We start from the raw sequence: 18,282 nt of genomic DNA on the forward strand, positions 1-18,282 counted from the left end.
ATGCTATAGATGTAATTAAATTTTCACTGCATATTGAATTAATAACTCAATGCAGTGTTGTAAGTTGTGAATAAAATTCGGAGAAGAGAAATTTAAGTCAAACGGGTGTCATTTTTTTGAAAGGAAATAGAACTAATTACAGCAAGAATAAGTTAGAACATATCGCAAAATTTAATAATGATGAATTTCCACGACTGCTAATAAAAGGTAGGCACTGAAAACTTGTCTGACCGTTAACTTCAAGGTCTCAAGGGAATAGTTGAGATTCACGCAAGTTGACCCGGACATTCTCGGATATATATATATATAATAATGATGAACAAATAGAGAAAAATATTTGGAGAGTAGAATATTGCTTTAATAGCATGCTTACTAGTGAATTTAGAGATTGAGAACTCATTATCACACGAGAAACACATTATGAAATAACACATTAATTGTTATCAATATGAGAAATGCATTTAACATTGTCTCTCTTTTCAACTAATACTTGCTTTTCATGCCACTTGTCAACTATCCAATGTAATTTTTTCAATTTTAATAATTTTTTTTTTATCAATTCACTATAAATATTAAACATGTTATGTATATAAATAGTGAAAGATTGTGCTTTTCCATGAGAAAAACGAATACACATATCATCAAATCTTTAAAAACTCAAAACATCCGAATAAGATCAAAATTATATTTGTATTGTAAGAAGTGATGTTAAACTAAAAAAAGAATGCAATAGACATCATCTAGTTTGCCAACCATAGACTAGTACTAGTAATTAATAGAGTTGTAACATGATAAAATGTCACATTTTAAATATTAATGTTACCACAAGTAACTATGATGCATGCTAGTTACCTTTTAGATTATGACTTCTTAACAACAATTTCACCTCCTTTGTTAGATCCTGCAAAACGTTTGGGCGTTAAATGGTGTATAACTAAAGGAATCAACTTTTTTCTAGAACAAGGAAAACCCCATCTCTAAGAAAAACCACCTGATCTCTTCCTATTCCAATAAATGATATATTTAATTAAATACATTAATTGCACTAATCTTCTTTTGTACCCACAAGATTTTCTTCTGATTATTTCACCCAACCTATAACTACCTTAATGCTTTCAGATTTCCAATAGTATATCTACATACATTTTCTTTGGGGTTGTAATTTTTTTAGTTAGTCAATTTACCAATTTGTAGACATTAATCCCTCTTGGGTATGATAAAATAATAGTAGTTAAAAAAAGGATTACATTCACATATATTTGTATAGACAATAAGAAAAAAAAAAGGTTTCTTCTTTTTCTTATTGTCTTGGAAAAGGATTACATTCACATATATTTGTATAGATCGATGACTTCCTGTCTCTAACATGCGCTGAGAAAGTTCAAAAAACCAGGGCCCCCACATCAAACATGATAAAGAGATGGAAAAATCAAATATAACAACTTAATTAATGATAAGAGGGGTTTTGTGTAAAACAATATATTACTTGGTGGGCATCTCATTTTGTAAGGTTAAGATGTAAGTAATTAATGTGGAGGAGAGAAAGAGAAGGGAGCCACAGAAATTTGAGCAGAATGTGAACCAAGTAAATAGTGGTCCACTCATCAACTGGGGCTCATGTACTATGGTACTACAACAACAATCAACATGGTCAAGTCACATCTTACACTAAAAAGGAAATGCAAATTAAGTGGTCCACCACCCCTAATATTTACCAACATCATCAACTTAAAGATTTCTTCAATCTTATCATGCTAAACTTACTTTCATGTTAAAATGTAGAAAATCCTTTTACTTACTGGATTATCTAAAGCCCATAAATGAAGATTTGGAGTCAAAGGATTTCTACCCGTATCGACATTTGGTCCAAGCTATGAATTCAGCTTCACCTTGGTCCCTACTGCTCTGGAGAAGTGAAATTAAATGGGGCAGTGTCACATCTATCTTCATATATATATATATAAAATGGTAATATGAAAAATAATAATGATAAATGTTAGTTAATGTATCAACAGCATCTAGTCAGTGAAATTCAATTTCTTCACTCAAGCGTCGTAACGGAATTAATAAAGAATATAATGTAATGGGGGTTGAAAGCAACCCAACTATCTAAACTTTTCTTTTTCATATGGTTACACGTCCTCTTCAGTTGTCACTATGATACAGTTATGTTCCACACCTATACCTATTCTGACCTTTTCGATTCTCCCCACCATCATCCATCCTCGATACTGTAGATGTAAACAAAAAATTGTGACCAGACGGAAAAATTATGATATGATATTTGTAATACTTAACACAACAAAAATGCTAATTTCTTCAAGCTTCAATATGGATTTTCACAAATTAACAACTCTATTCTTCCACAACTCTTCTGTAGAAAAGAACGTAAGCAGCTGAAGTCTTTATCTTGTCCTGACTGATTGGAGATACATGGCTATCATCAAAGTCGTACCATCGATCACCCCCATGCTACATCAGGAAAAAAAATTACAATTAATAACCCAACTGTGCCACTTAACCGTATATCATATGAGGAAAAATCCCTCCTACTTCATCAAAGTATGATTATACATATACACACACGCCTTCTCACACTCTCTGCCAACATATTTGTATTGCACTGACACTGACCACAAATCAAATTCGTAGTTGATGTCTTCACAACTTCTGCTGCTAGCTATAATGGAAGATCATATTTAAATGTCCAACACGCCAGAAATAGAAATGCACTTAAGTAAAGCTAAATGAGCAAAATTCCTACAGGGATAAAAACTGTTTACGCAGTCAAAGTGTGAAGTGACAAGGCAGACAAGTCCTCTTTAGCAACTATTGGATCAAGTAATAGATTTTCTGGCTCGAGGCCTCTAAGAATTGTTTCTTGCATTTCCACGCACAAAATACTTGAATAAATATTAAAACCAGGTGAAAGTAAGTTGATCAGTACTATCAATTTCTATCAACAGCATAACTGTTAATCCATAGTTCATACAGTTCATTAAAGCCAGGTTGCAACATATCATGAAAAACAATAGAAGAGTCTACTCATTCATATTTGTGCAAGTACTATCATATATGACTGGCTTTGTGATAACACTTCGGAAATAGCACCTAAAAACAGCCCAAATAGTCATGCAGCACATTAACCCATGGAGGTCGAATTGATGCATACAACCACATAGACCAGTAAAGTTGCCACCAATTTAAAATGATGAAGTATAGACTAACATATTTTAAAATAAACTTTAAAAAAAAAAAGGTCAAATCACAGTCCTGAAGTTTGCTCCAACCACCAATAAATCCTTGTAGTTTCAAAATTAACACTAACCACCATTTACATCAGTAAGATTATATTAAATTAAACAGCAGAAGGATAGCATGGCACTTAGACATTGATAAGAAGATAAATCAGATCTTAGGGAACATTGGAAAGCATAGACTAATACTATCCCCATAATCTGTATCAATGAGACCATCATATAAAACGACCACATTAAATAATGCATAACTAAGAGAGTAGAGAATAAAGATCTCCCTGCTGATGCATGAATGGAAAAAACACACAGCAAATCTCACAAAACGATACCACAATAATACAAACATGGTGCATGCAATCAAGATCCTTCAATTTAGCAAATTTGAAAATGAAGTAAAAACGATTTATTTTCTTTCTTTTTTTTTAACTTTTTATTTTATTTTTACGGTGTTAGTTTGAAAATAATATCTCACCCCCTGGATTTCTTTTGCCTACCTTAACAAAGCTCAAAACCAGCAAATACTCTCTAATCCTCACATCTTGTCTAAATTGTACAAAAATGCACAATCAATTGATCAATCCATCAATTATAGATGGCAAAGGAGAATAAAATGAACAGAAAATTTGAGGCAATATGACCTGAAAGAGCATGACAGAAGTTAAATAAAAGGAGTGAGAGGTGAGGAAGGAAGAAGAGCTGCAAAGGCATAAGAGCCGGCAACGTAGCTGCATGCCTCAAAGAAACAGAGTAGAAACTGTTGCATGCTACTGAGCTCGAAGAAAATGAGCTAATGAGATGTGGCATACTTGAGATGATAAAGAAATATCATCATGAGGTTAATCACAATATCTGCTCTGCTTGTTTACCATTTTTAAGTCTACTGTTTTTTCCTTATTTAGCAGCAGGTTGAGTATTAATACATGCTATTCCTTTCATGGGATTTTATCTTTAATATGACATCAGAACTTATAATAAAACACTAAATATATAGATGATACTTTAAATCTTAAATGTCTAATAGTCTTTGTAAGGTGTTTGATGAAACTCCAAAAAAATCCTGTTAAGAGTATTAGGGCCTGTTTGTTTTACTTTTTTTACCCTATCCTACCCAAAATGCATATTTGTTTCTCTATTCTCAAAATTCAATCCTATTATATTCAACTATTTAAACCCCCGTAGGTTTGTTAATTTAACTAAACACCCCCAACAAAAAAAGTTTATAAATTGACAAAAACACCCCCACCCACCCACATTTGCCAGATTCCAGCCATCACTGTCGGAAAGTGGTTGGAATCTAACGTAATAGCACACTACCAACTGGATCTAACCGATAGTGCGCCGATCTGACCTTTTCTGGCCAAACCCACTGCGAATTTGGCCAGAAAAAGGTAGATCTTTGGCCACATCTGGTTGTCAACAACAGCCATGGCCAAATCTAGCCATAGATTTGGCCTTTTTCGGCCATATCCATGGTGGATTTGGCAGAAAAATGCTATATCAGCGCACGACTGGCCAGATCCAGCCGATCATGTACCATTACGTCAGATTCCAACCACCTTTCGACGGTGGTTGCCGGAATCTGGCAAATGTAGGTGGGTGGGGGTGTTTTTGTCAATTTATAAACTTTTTAATGTTGGGGGTGTTTTTATCAATTTTCAAATCCTACCTCGTAATAACAACCAACTTAACTTTTTCAAAAAATACTAATCCAAATAATAAAACAAACACAGTCTTAATTTTCTACTATAAAATCTTTATGACATGAAAAATTAATAAATATTTTACTTTTCCTTGGTCTCTCCGAGAGAGACAAGGGTATATACGACATTTTGAAGTCTGTCTAAACCATAGCTAACAAGACAGTAGTTTATGATATTCTTGAACCCACGGGGAAATAATTGTTAGTAGAGCAAGCCTCAAGGGGTTATTGTTATTATCCCTTTGCTACTCAAAAGAAGCGTCCTTAAAAGAGCGAGATTCAGCTAAAAAAAAAAAAAAAAAAAAACCAAGAAGATAACCCAACTTACATGAACAAAAGCAGTGTAATGACCACCTCCCATGCTTCCGTAGTGATTACTAACAGCATAAAGCATATACTGATTAGATAGCTTGCCATTCTTGTGAGCAACGTATGTTGACAAATCAAGATTATCGATCGGGAAGTCAACATATGTCTCTAGTTTGTTCTTCAAGAACCGGCTGTATGAGAATCTTTTTAAATGAATAACCAGAATCTCTGGTAGTCTCCAAAGATCTAACTTTTTACTGGCTTGCCGGTGATTTTTGCAGCCAGGACAATACCTAAAGATAACACAAAAGTACCAAACATTAGAAAGACAAATGACAGGCAAAGAAGCTAGAAAGTATACAAAACTTTAGATATATCATCAAGGAGAAAATCACAGATCTTATACCACAAGAACTTATCAATTCAATCCATTGCAGTCCCACAAATTTTAAATTAATCTATGAAAAGACAAGTTTGATAGACCAATAGTTTAGGCACACAAGATTAACCACTAGCAAAGGTACCTTATTTAAGGATGATAAGCCATGCTCACAAGTAAACCTTTAAAGTGAACTTATATATATAAATTTAGCACTTCCCATATATACTAACAGTAAACAAATAACAAACAAAATCTTCATGCAAACTTTAACTCAACGCAAAGTTCTGTTTCACGACATTAAGCAGAATACAAGGAAAGTATTAAGAATAGAACTTAACAGAGAACCAGAATTAACCACTTATTGTTCAGAATATCTGAACTCCTATATTTCATGTGAAACTTTGTAGGTCTACATACAATGCAAAAAATATTTCTTAGGCTAGAATTAAAGGTAATGATCTAGACACTGACCACATGTCTTCCGGTCCAAGAGGTTCCTCCATCAAGAAAGCTTCAAGACACTTGTACAGAGAAACAGACTCCTGAGGTCTCTTTGCAAGAAAACCAGACTTGAAAATTTCAGGCAAAGTACTGAGGAGTCTTGTATCATATTGTTCAATAACTTTTTCTGGCCAACTTACAAGCACATACAACCGCCCAGGTTCACCTGTCACTTCCACTGGCTCATTCATTACTATTTTTAGGTGCTTGATCATTCCCTTCTCATCTGACAAGTAAAACTGTAGTTCAGCATCTGAAGTTGAATCAACCACTTTCATGTCTGGTGGAGTAGTTGCTTCCCCATCTGTGAGAGAAGTTATTGCATCCTCACTTCTTGTATTCTCCATCTGTCTAAGTTCTTCAGCTGCAGTGTTCCCAGAGGCATCATTATCATTACAATCTCCAGCAGGTATACGGAATGAATTAAGCAACTTTAGATACAGATTGTGGATATCAAATCCATTAACTGAATTGCAAATTTTAGCTACAAGAGGTATTCCTAAAGCCTTCAAGCCTGAAGTCAGTTTCTCAGGGATGCACTGCCTGATAGACATCACAAAATAAATTAGAGAGCAGGGTATTGGTGTTACAGAATAATATTTATAGATATTCTTAAGAACAAAGTAACTTAATAAACATAAATGTAGCAACTTCATGGACAACAATGATCACCTCATACATGCACTTGCATACATACTGCTATATTTTTGTACATAAAATTTGTAAGAAGAAACCCAGCATACTGAATATGTGACGAAGTATATAAACAAACTTACTCCTCAATCTGCTGGTGCATAAAAACAACCAAAAGATCTTTGTTACTATCTTTCCTCAACCTATAAGCAACCAGTTGGTCATCATCTCTGATTAAGGATAAAGAATCAGCAGGCTCCTCTAGATAACGTATAATGCGGTTGTTGTAAATCTGTATAAAACTATATATTTTTAGAGATCAAATTTGAAAATACGAACATTCTCAACATATCTACTAGGAGGTTATCTAACACATTGAGATATATATACCTCAGCAACTAGTAATGTCTCATCAACCCCTAAGGAACATGCAACACTTAGAGCCCTAATAAGATCTTCAAACTTTCCATACTTAGGGACAGTAATGGTATATGGAGACGGCTTAGCATTTCCATCAGTACTCAGTACTGTTAAAGTCATTGCCCGCATTGTTGTTGATGGTAGAGGTAGCGACAGGTACATGAATGGATCAAAGGTAGTAGAAACCTTCTTGCAAACAGGACAAACCAGTGTTGATTTATATTGTCCCTGAGGCCAGAATTAAGCAAATGTGTTTGGTGAGTAGTGATGTAATCATAGAAATCCTAAGATAGTGAGCAATTCACTTCTAAATGAAATCAGATTTCTTCAATGTACAAAGATAAATTTCCAATGAATTCAAAAAATTAATTCTAATCTGATAATTTGGTAGTTCAAATTATAGATTTCAAGTCTGCCACAACTTGTCCAATTTCTGAATTGATTAAATAAAATAAGCTAGGCACGTAAATATGCATATTTAAGTCAAATTTTATCAAGACTATGCTTATTAAATCACAGTGCTCAGATTTACGTATTTGAATCAAAATCAACCATAATTTAATCTCCTGACAAGCCCAGTATCACACACAATCAAAAAAGATAGAACTGAACAGTTTAATTCTTCAAAAACATTTAACTTACAAAACCTATAATTCCATGTTTAGATCCTATTAAGAATTTCAAGCTATCTACAAGTCAAACTACACATTAAATCATTATCTGAAACCAATTGATGTGATCATGACAAAGAAACAACTCCAGAATTTTAGTATCTAAACCTATTGATGTGATCATGACAAAGAAATGACTCCAGAATTTACTGGCGAATACAAGTTAGAGAATAAGACTTCTGGTACTAATTTAGTCAAATTAGGCTTTCAGAATTTCTCTTGGGGATTTAAGGTTATATTCTAAAGTTTCCCCATCTTTGGTGGATAGAGACGCACACAAGGGCAACAACCCACTCAAAAATTAGCATGAATCTGTCCAGCAATTCCAATGAGATGGACCTACCATTCTGTAACAAGGGTATCTTTTGAAAATTCATTAGTACTAGAATTAAACCATTTTAATGAATTTTACTGTCAGAGGTTTGGTACAGTGGTTAGGCCTACTAGTTATAACAGTGATAAACTGATTGGAAGAGGGTAGTATGCTCAAATTAGCATCCTCACAAGGTTAACTTTGCCGCTCACATCAAGTGTATTATCCAATATTTTGCTGGTTTTTAAATTACCTCTTGACAGTTATGAGTTACACATATTGGTTTGTTGTAAATCAATATTGTAATTAGCACATGCACCCCACGACAATAACAGTGGGTTTTCTTCAATTTAATGCATTACTTTAGTTTTCAAATAGAAGTCCAAGTGGTTAAGTGTTGGACAGTNACTCACGCAGGACGCAGCCACTGTCAAAGCTCGCTATCACCGACGAACGGTAGCTCTCAAACCTAGGAGTACACACTCAACTCTCTTCTCTCACGCAACATCAGCACACTCACTCACAGCTCATTCACGCAGCAATGGTCAGAGCTCACTGTTGCCGACGAATAGCAGCTCCCAAACCTAGGCCGTCGTCGACGAAACAACATCAACTGTAGCTCTCATCTCACTGTCATTCTGCTCCGACAACTCTCAGCTCAGTCTCAACTTTCTCGCGCTCACTCACGCCAACGAACGGCAGCTCCCAAACCCAGGCCATCGCCGACTAAACAACAGCAACTATAGGTCTCCTCTCACTCTTATTTTGCTTCGACGCAACTCTCAGCTTAGTCTGAACTCTCTCACCCTGTCACGCCGATGAATGACAGCTTTTGCTCTCCTCTCACTCTCACTCTCTCTCACTTCGACGTCGCCTAACTCTCAACAACAATTGTCACTCTCAAAGGTAAACGTTTTCACCAAGTTGGCAAATGCTTTGGGCAAACAAGACAATACATTTAACTACCATTATTTGCACCGTGAGAATTGAGTTTTGATTCATTATTTGCATTGTGACTGGTAAGTTGTGAACATTGAGTTTTTGTATGATTTCAAATTTCTATTAATGTTAGAATCATTATTTGCATTGTGATTTGTGAGCATTGAATTATTGGAGTTGAGGAGTGTTGAGTGTTGAGTTGGAAAAATCCAACCATTTGGTAAGGTTGGTTTGCTTGTAAAATATATGAGAGTGTTTTGTTTTTATTTTGGATGAATTGTTATGATTGATTAATTAATTTAAATATAAATATTCTGTTGTGTCCTTTAGATTGGCTTGGCATGGAGGAGTCTACATATTTGTTTAATGAGACAATAGAAATGGCTCGTAATGTAGTCGTAGGTCAACCTTCTTCTAGTGGTAGTACTATTTGTCCAAAAAGACGTAAAGTTTCAGATGTTTGGGGTCAATTTACAATATATATATAAGATAATGGAGAGGTAAGGGCAAAGTGTATAATTTGTGGTAAGTCTTATGCACATGGTAGTTCCAGTCATGTGACTAAGAATATGAGGCGCCATATGGAAGGTTATCCTAAACGTACCATTACTAGTAGTGTAGATCAAATGATGATGGATTGTGATACTAAATTGAGACGTTTGAAGATTTCTCAAGAAATTTATCGTGAGAAAATGGCAATAGGAATCATAAAACATAATTACCCATATTCAATAGTTGAGCATGAAGGAATTAAGGATGTCCACATGTATTTGAATCATGAAGTTAAGCATTATACCAGGAACACCGCTAAGGCGGATTGCTTAAAGATATATTACAGGGAGAAGGAAAGGATTAAGCTTGCTTTAGAGAGGGTTTCGGGTAGAATATGCTTGGCTTCTGATATTTGGAGTTCTTGTACTACTGATGGGTATATTTCTTTAACGGCTCACTATGTTGATGAGAACTGAGAGTTACAAAGTATAATTCTGAATTTTTGCCATGTTCCTCCTCCACACTCGGGGGCTCTTTTGTCAAACATAGTGTATGATTTCTTAAAAGATTGGGGGATTGAAAAGAAAGTCTTCTCTCTTACATTAGACAATGCAAGTAACAATGATAAAATGGAAGACATTTTAAGGAGTCAACTTTGTGTGCAAAATGTTTTATTATGTGATGGTTCTTTTTCATGTGCGATGTGTACATATCTGAATCTATAGTCCAAGAAGGGTGTTAAGGTAGTAGCGTGGCTTTACAATAGATTCATGAAAGGTGTGAAATATGTAAAGGAAGTGAGGCTAAAGAATCAAGTTGAAGAACTTGTTAAATAAATTGGTGTGATAAGTTCAAAAGGATCGAAGGATGTTCCCACAAGATGGAATTCCACTATTTAAGCTTGAAAGTGCGTTTAATATACTGTCGTGTGTTTGTTATTTGCACTGATAGATCCCAATTATAAAAGTTGTCTCTTCAGATGAAGAATGGGAGAAGGGGGGGGGGGGGGGGGTGAGGATTTGCAAGTTCTTGCAACCATTTTATGACATCACTACTCTTTTTTCGGGTTCCTAATACCCCACAACAAACTTGTACCTCAGAAATGTGTGAAGAGTTCAAGTGCATTTATACGAAGAGATGGAAAATGAGGATGAAGTTGTTAGTATCATGACAAGTCAAATGAAAGTAACGTTTGACAAATATTGGGATTCTTATAGCGTTGTGTTAGCAATTGCAGCAATTCTAGACCCACGTTTCAAGTTTAAGTTTGTTGAGTTTTGTTACAAAAAAGTTGATGGCTCAATAATTGTATCAAGAAAGTTGGAGTTGGTCAAGCAGGAGTTGTATAAGCTTTTTGCTGCTTATGAGGGTCTAAGTTGCAATGAGGTTCCCAACGATCCTTGGGTACAGATTAGTAGTCCTAATATCCTTGGAGATGATATCTGTGTAAGTCACTACTCCCTAAATATTTTTATATTCTTGTGATTAATAAGGTTTTGCTTATTTTGTAATTTTGCTTTATTAAATTTAAATATTTAAATGTTGCAGAAATTTGACTACTACGAGAGTGACTTTAGTGCTACTAAGAAGTCTGAATTGGATACTTATTTGAGAGAGGCAAGGTTTGATCGCATCAAATTTTGTAATCTGGATATCCTGGACCATTGGAAGTAAAATAGTGATCGATACCTAATAATTTCCATGATGGCCGTGATGTGATGAGTATACCAATAACAACTGTTGCTTCGGAGTCCAGTTTCAATGTTGGTAGCAAAGTGCTCAATAAATATCAAAGTTCACTTTTTCCAGAGAATGCAGAGTCCTTGATATGCATCAAGACATGGATTTCTAAATATGAAGTTAAAGGTAACATTTTAACTTATATTTTACATGTTTTAATATTTTAGTTTGTTAATATATTACGATAGTTAACTTATATTTTATTAATTGTAGAAGATGAAATTGATGATGCTTAGCTTTGTTCTGCGATTAAGCCGCTAGCGGAGAAGGAGATTACAGAATTAAGGGTGGCTTCTAACGCCGTCAATGTGTAATAGACTTTGTTTGTTTAGTGTGTTTGGTTGAACAATTCTATATGTTTAATTGTTTAGTGTTTACTATGTATGTATGTTGAATGTTGAACAATTTTATATGTTTAGTGTTTACTAATTAGTAATTACTATGTATGTTTAGTGTTTAGTGTTTACTAATTCTATATGTTTAGTGTTTACTAATTAGTAATTACTATGTATGTTTAGTGTTTAGTGTTTACTAATTCTATGTTTGTAGTGTTTACCAATTAGTAATTACTATGTATGTTTAGTGTTTAGTGTTTACTAATTCTATATGGTGAAGTTTGATATAAATATGAAAAATATTAATAATGAATTAATGATGTTTGGTGAAATCTAATCAAATTTAATTTAACCATCCATTTATTTAATATAATTAACCAAGTTATTCAAGCTTAATAAAAGAATTTTATATCAATACAATTTACATATTCAAGTATGCAATTTGAATAACAAAAACAATGAAAAAATAACAAAAACTTGAAAAAAAATTACAGAAAATGCCATTATATGTGGGTGACTTGTAGAAAAAATCGGCCCGTGGACCCGTACCCGTTTCACCCGTGACCCGTGGCTACCTAGCCCGCCCGTTTGCCATGTCTAGTCTCATTCAAATTATAATATTAAAAAGGTATTTTGATCCTTTAGAATATTATAATTGGAAATAAAATTATAAAATTCAGGTTAAATAAAAATAATGACCAATGTAAATTAAGAATCTTGAAATAATATATGTGTAAAAAATTGTCATAAAAATTTGTAGGTGTAACTGAATGTAAAAGTTTGTATTATATAATGCAATAAAATTTGAAAATTCTAAAATAATAAGTATGATAATTGAATGCAAAAGTTTGTATAATATAAGTTGAATCATAAAATAAGGAATTTGAAATAATCTGTGCAAGTTAAGGTTGATATAAAATAATATTGGTAGCAATTTGGGTAAAAGTGTAAAACCATTTTAAAAGATTATCATAAAGTAGGGAGATTTTATATCAATTGCTCTGCTTATCTCCACATATTCTTCAATCTCCAGAGATATTTCATTTTGCTAGGTAGTGAAAGGGCAATCACAATTTTCGATTCATTTAAAAATTCTCCCCAAAATCTTTTACATTAAATTACAAAGTAATGCAAGAACAAGAGATTTTATCCCAAGCTCTCTCCATGAATTACAATATAATTCTCATAATTTAAATCCAACTTCCACATAAAAAAAAAAAAAAAAAAAAATTCACATTAAATCTTAAAAAAAAGTGATACAAATTTAGCTTCATAAATTTCATCAAATTTCTCATACAGCAAGTTGAATATCTCCTAAATCGAGCTCCGCCGCGATCTCCTCCAGCTGCTTCTTCACACTCATATCAATCAGCTTCGACCCAGCGTTCCCGTACCTTATTGTGAAACCAGCCACCAAACTCGGCTCAATCACCGTCTTTATCCTCACATTCTTTGCCCCGGTCAGCTTCTGCACCTGCTTCGCGATCTGCGCCAAGTGCTCCGACTCCAACTGCACCACCGAGCTCACCACTGCCGATTCGGTATCCGTTAGGCTGTTGTATACCTTCTCGAACTCCTTCACTATGTCCTTGATCGCGTCGACTCTCTTGGAGTCAATCAAAATGTTCAAGAAGTTCGCCGTGTGCGGCTGCAGCGCGGAGGACTTGGAGATTTCGTCGATGACTTGTCGTTTCTTTTCCGGGTCGATGGTGGGGTTGGCGAAGAAGTCGTAGACCGATTTGTCGGCGAAAAATTTCTCGATCTTTTCAATGTCGGCGCTGGTGGAGTCGAGAGTGTTGTTGGATTTGGCCACGTCGGCGAGGGCGGCGGCGTAGCTTCCGGCAACGGTGGCGGACATTTTGACGCCGGTGAAATTACGGCGCGGGGCGGAGAGGTTGAGAATGAATGGGTTTTTGGGGAGGCGGAGGGAGGGGGAGAGGAGATTGGATTGGAGGGAGAGAGCCGTTGGGGTTTGCTGGAGAGACGCCATTGATGGAGAGTTTGAAGCTCTCTCTGTGTTTGTGTTTGTGAGAGAAGGAGTGAGTGCTGAAAGACGTTTGGATTGGGTTAAGAGGGAAAATGAGGGTGGAGACTGAAACAAAGGAGAGGAATGGAGGGTGGATTGGTAGGCTCTCTGGTTAACATCATGCTTATTTAATTTTTTTGGAGTAAAAGAAAAACAAAAACAATGAAGTCATGGGACACAGACATAATTACAACAAAGATGAAGGGCACAAGACAATATCCGAGAATCAGAAGAACAAAGGGTTTGGGCTATTTCCCAGGGTTTTTCTTGGAAAATAAATATTAATAATTATAATCAGAAGACCAGGGTTTTAGCAAGGGTTTTCTGAAAACCAGTCATCAAGCTGAGCTCAGAGCGCAAAAGGGAAGATTAAAATCTCACCTAACGATTTCATATCAAGTAAGTGCTCTTTGTTCTTGAATATGCAACACGGTATACAGTGTGTAATTATAGAATCTCATCTAATTGAAAACCCAGAAAAAAATTGATTGATTAGTTTCACCAAATTTCCTCATGTATCGTCGCCTCACCATTTTTACTCATCACATTCTCACAAATTCCAATACTATTTCTATTGTCTGTCACCAACCAAACGCACTAAACCCTAGGCCAAATGGTTTCTCATTTTTTCGCCTTCTTTCATTTTCTCCTGTGCAACGGCGTACATCGGATCCCGATGACCCTTTAAACCTGATGAAAGAAGACGGCGTCTCAGTTTGTTCGCAGATGTGGATTGAGAATTTCCGGGAACCTGATAGGATAGTTACCAATTTAACCTCCTATCTCCGTAGATTCGAGTTGTGGGTATTAGCTTATCAAAAAGTATGTGCTGATGAGATGGGGGCGTATATGCCTCGTAGTGCTGTACAGAAATCAGCATTAGAGGATTTGTTGGGGTTGAGGAATGCTGTTCTTGATAATAGGTTTAAATGGGGTGCTAGGTTACAGTTTTTCATTAAATCGCCTAAAGATAAGACTGAATATGAATCTTTATCCAAGAGGAAGATTAAGGCAATATTGACGACAACACAACCCGCCCCATTTCAAGATAAGATAGTTCAGGAGGTCTTGCTTATGATTTTAGAGCCGATATATGAGGCTAGATTTTCACAAAAGTCATTTGCTTTTAGGCCTGGGAGAAATGCGCACACAGTGTTGAGAGTGATTAGGAGGAATTTTGCAGGGTATTTGTGGTATATTAAAGGAGATTTGAGTACGGTTTTGGATGGAATGAAGGTGGGATTGGTGATAAGTGCTTTAATGAGGGATGTGAGAGATAAGAAGGTGATTGATTTGGTGAAATTGGCTTTGGTTACACCAGTTATCACGAGCCAGGTTGATGAGGGAGAGAAGAAGAAAAAGAAGAAGAGAAAGAATCAGAAGAAGAAAGTGTTGGCAGAGGATGAGCCAAAGCCAGACCCTTATTGGTTAGAGGCCTTTTTTGGGTTTGCTCCTGAAGAGGCAGAGAAGCTTCCTTCATGGGGGCACTGTGGAATTCTTAGCCCCCTTTTGGCTAATATATGTCTTGATGAATTGGACCGTTGGATGGAGGGAAAGATTAAGGAGTTTTATCGACCTTCGAAGACTGATGTGATATGGAATACCCCGGAAGGGGAAGCTGAACAGGGAAACACATCTTGGCCAGAGTTTGTGCCAACTAGTGGGCCAGATAAGACCAGGAAGATGGATTATGTACGATATGGAGGTCATATTTTGATTGGTGTCCGTGGGCCAAGGGCCGATGCAGCAACATTGAGAAAGCAGTTAATTGAGTTTGTTGATCAGAGATACATGCTCAAGCTTGACAATGAAAGCCTCCCTATTGAGCACATAACAAAGGGTATAATGTTTCTTGACCATGTGCTGTGTCGGAGAGTTGTTTATCCTACCCTTCGCTACACAGCAACTGGAGGGAGGATTATTAGCGAGAAAGGTGTGGGCACTCTTTTGTCTGTCACTGCTAGTTTGAAACAGTGCATCAAACAATTTAGGAAGTTAAACTTTCTTAAGGGTGATCGGGATCCAGATCCACAGCCATGTTTCAGAATGTTTCATGCCACTCAAGCTCACACAAATGCACAAATGAACAAATTCTTGGCAACGATGGCTGAATGGTATAGATATGCAGACAATCGGAAGAAAATTGTGAGTTTTTGTTCCTACATCATAAGGGGTTCACTTGCAAAGCTTTATGCCGCAAAATACAAGCTGCGTTCACGGGCAAAGGTTTATACAATTGGTTCTCGGAATCTGAGTCGTCCTCTGAAAGAGAAGAAAGGACAGTCACCTGATTATCAGAATTTGCTGAGAATGGGTCTTGTCGAATCAATTGATGGACTTTTGTATACTAGAATGTCCCTTGTACCTGAGGCCGACTATTCACCCTTCCCAAGCAACTGGAGACCTGGCCATGAGAAAGCATTGCTTGAGTATACAAAGCTTGATGATCCAAAAACTGTGGAAGAGCAACGAAGTTGCATTAGAGAACAAGGTCTTGTTTCGCCCCAGGATTACATTTCAATGCTTGTTTGGAACTACAAAAGAAATGCTATTGCGATGGATCAGCTTTCCCTGGTAAAGAGTAGTATCAGCAATGTGGACAAAGATCAGAAATTGTTATTGGCCTTGAATCATGACAGCTCTGATAACAAGACAAAAGAAGTGGAAGAAAGTGAAGGACTTCATGCTGCTGGAATGTAAGATTACTGCTTTTAACTCTGCTTGAAGAGTGAAATTTTGCTGGTCTTGGGATTGTATTGGTTAGGGGAAGCAACGGTGAATCAAATGTATTCTTTACAAAATTAATGAAACACTTACTTCCTTAGAGGAAGTTTTCTAATCGATAAGAAGAGAAGGTTAAAAGGAGCCACAGAATCTGTTTGTATAATATTTGTAAAAAGAGTATATATTCCTCACGTTTAAAAAGATTCAATTGAAATGCTGCAGTTCCCAGTTATTTAACTCATATTTCACAAGAAAAGTTTTGGGGGATGAATAGTTTCAACCTGCAATTTTGTGAACTTCTTTCGTCCTTTTGATACAAAGCCTTGCTAAGCTTTTTGGGATGGTGAGATGAAAATTATTAGGCTCCCGCCCATTTAGATTGTATATTCAGATTAGTGAATCTGAACCGATACATTTTTGGGGAAGTTCGACTCTGCTCAATTTTTACCAGCGTGAAAATACAAAGTCTGCGGAATTAAAGAGTTGTTGATGCCTAATATAATTGAAAACATGTTTGTCTTTAAACTTCAAATTTCAGCCTTAGTTTTCCTGCTTCCTCATGTTTTGCAGAGATTCAATCTTTCAATTCCAAATTTAAATGTGTAAAATTCGATGATTTGTAATTGAATTTGCTCCTCTGCTGTCTCAATAATTGCAAAGGTTATAGCATCGGAAGATAAAATCGTCCTGATGCTTTGTATTCCCCAGAATGAAACTACAGTATTATTAATTTTTTGTTGTCTACAGTGACTTCAGTTGTCTATCAATGTTAAAACAAAAGCAGTTGCTAATATATAACGGAGCTGGGAATTGGACTAAGAAATAATTTGGTCAAAGTTACAAATAGCAGTGAATAACCATAAACAAAATACTGATAGGATGTAACTGACATTGCTTTATTTGGTTGGGTTTGAAAGCTTATGTTCTCTAATAATAAGTCCTCCTTTGTTTCCTGGACTATCATGGCTGCATTACCTTACACAATACACAAATAAGTGCAAATACCACTTAGTTAAGAATTTACATGTAGAGAAAGCAAGTTGATGATGCATAATGCAATATCACATAACTGAAAGAGATTATAATTCTCTTTTTTCAGAGGACACTCCATCTCTTCCCTTTCTGAGAATCCTTCTTCGCATGTCGTTGACGCTTCCATAACTGCAGTCAGCCACACATTGGCTATACCATATTCCCCGGTCAAAAAAGCTCCAGTAGCATCTATCAGTGTGACAACCGCACTTGAATACAGTTTCAAGCAATCCTCTAAGCAAGCTAGCGCAAAAGGGTCCAAAGTTCCGCTTGTCAACAGCTTATTTATGGTTGAAATTGAAGTAGTTGCATTCTCTAGAGCTAGTTCCATGGCAATCAATGCTAGTCCCTGAAGATTAGTGGCATGACAAACTGGGATTGTTTGGAGAGAATTTAAACATACATTGTAGCTAAAGACGATGGATCTATCAGCACATGTTCTACAAGTTTGGTCAAGTATATCGAGTGATGTAGCAGTTGAAGTAAAGGTTTTGTAATTTGGAGAAGTTAGAATGAAGAAGAAGAGGAAGAAGAAAGATAAATGCCACATTTTGCAAGGTTGGTGTGTTGTTTGTGTAGGAATACTATGCGTGTTATGTATAGCTTTGGTAGTAAGAATTTGTCATTTGAAGGAAGCTTCGTAGCATAATTTAATATTTTGTGCTCATTTAAGAAATAAAAGAGAAAAAATTGAAACTAAATTCAGATATTGTAGATTTGGTTTGTAGCTAGCTCAAGGAAGCTTCCTAGAAGGTCACTTGTAGTCATCAGCATAGGATTAAATTACAGAAATATGTAATTTAATCCTT

General features: G+C 35.8%; 4 protein-coding genes across 4 annotated transcripts; 1 reads left to right on the plus strand and 3 right to left on the minus strand.

The window, feature by feature from the left end:
• Positions 1-2,019: 2,019 nt before the first annotated feature.
• On the minus strand, positions 2,020-7,426 carry LOC116122474 (ubiquitin carboxyl-terminal hydrolase 8-like). The gene is made up of 5 exons (XM_031408316.1): positions 7,172-7,426; positions 6,925-7,073; positions 6,119-6,691; positions 5,285-5,558; positions 2,020-2,472 (listed from the first exon to the last, which is right to left on the minus strand). The coding sequence occupies exons 1-5, from the start codon at positions 7,361-7,363 to the stop codon at positions 2,356-2,358; spliced, it is 1,305 nt and encodes a 434-aa protein (XP_031264176.1). The 5' UTR covers positions 7,364-7,426; the 3' UTR covers positions 2,020-2,355.
• Positions 7,427-12,771: 5,345 nt separating this feature from the next.
• Positions 12,772-13,770, minus strand: LOC116122507 (ATP synthase delta chain, chloroplastic-like). Its single transcript, XM_031408354.1, has one exon. It carries the CDS (start codon positions 13,679-13,681, stop codon positions 12,983-12,985), a length of 699 nt encoding a protein of 232 aa, XP_031264214.1. The 5' UTR covers positions 13,682-13,770; the 3' UTR covers positions 12,772-12,982.
• A 266-nt stretch (positions 13,771-14,036) lies between these two features.
• On the plus strand, positions 14,037-16,548 carry LOC116122388 (nuclear intron maturase 2, mitochondrial-like). The gene has a single exon (XM_031408244.1). The coding sequence runs from the start codon at positions 14,231-14,233 to the stop codon at positions 16,415-16,417; it is 2,187 nt and encodes a 728-aa protein (XP_031264104.1). The 5' UTR covers positions 14,037-14,230; the 3' UTR covers positions 16,418-16,548.
• Positions 16,549-17,165: 617 nt separating this feature from the next.
• Positions 17,166-18,047, minus strand: LOC116122528 (putative invertase inhibitor). The gene has a single exon (XM_031408371.1). The coding sequence runs from the start codon at positions 18,021-18,023 to the stop codon at positions 17,454-17,456; it is 570 nt and encodes a 189-aa protein (XP_031264231.1). The 5' UTR covers positions 18,024-18,047; the 3' UTR covers positions 17,166-17,453.
• Positions 18,048-18,282: the final 235 nt, after the last annotated feature.

This window comes from Pistacia vera, unplaced genomic scaffold (genome assembly GCF_008641045.1).
Source record: "Pistacia vera cultivar Batoury unplaced genomic scaffold, PisVer_v2 Contig1022, whole genome shotgun sequence".
In the NCBI taxonomy this organism is placed as follows: Eukaryota; Viridiplantae; Streptophyta; class Magnoliopsida; order Sapindales; family Anacardiaceae; genus Pistacia; species Pistacia vera.

Coding starts and splice junctions, on each gene's coding strand:
- LOC116122528 (XM_031408371.1), bottom strand. CDS start 18,023: ATGTGGCATTTATCTTTCTTCTTCCTCTTCTTCTTCATTCTAACTTCT.
- LOC116122507 (XM_031408354.1), bottom strand. CDS start 13,681: ATGGCGTCTCTCCAGCAAACCCCAACGGCTCTCTCCCTCCAATCCAAT.
- LOC116122474 (XM_031408316.1), bottom strand. CDS start 7,363: ATGTACCTGTCGCTACCTCTACCATCAACAACAATGCGGGCAATGACT. Junction 6,692..6,924: donor ATGCACCAGCAGATTGAGGA/GTAAGTTTGTTT, acceptor GATGTCTATCAG/GCAGTGCATCCCTGAGAAAC. Junction 5,559..6,118: donor CTTGGACCGGAAGACATGTG/GTCAGTGTCTAG, acceptor TGTTATCTTTAG/GTATTGTCCTGGCTGCAAAA.
- LOC116122388 (XM_031408244.1), top strand. CDS start 14,231: ATGTATCGTCGCCTCACCATTTTTACTCATCACATTCTCACAAATTCC.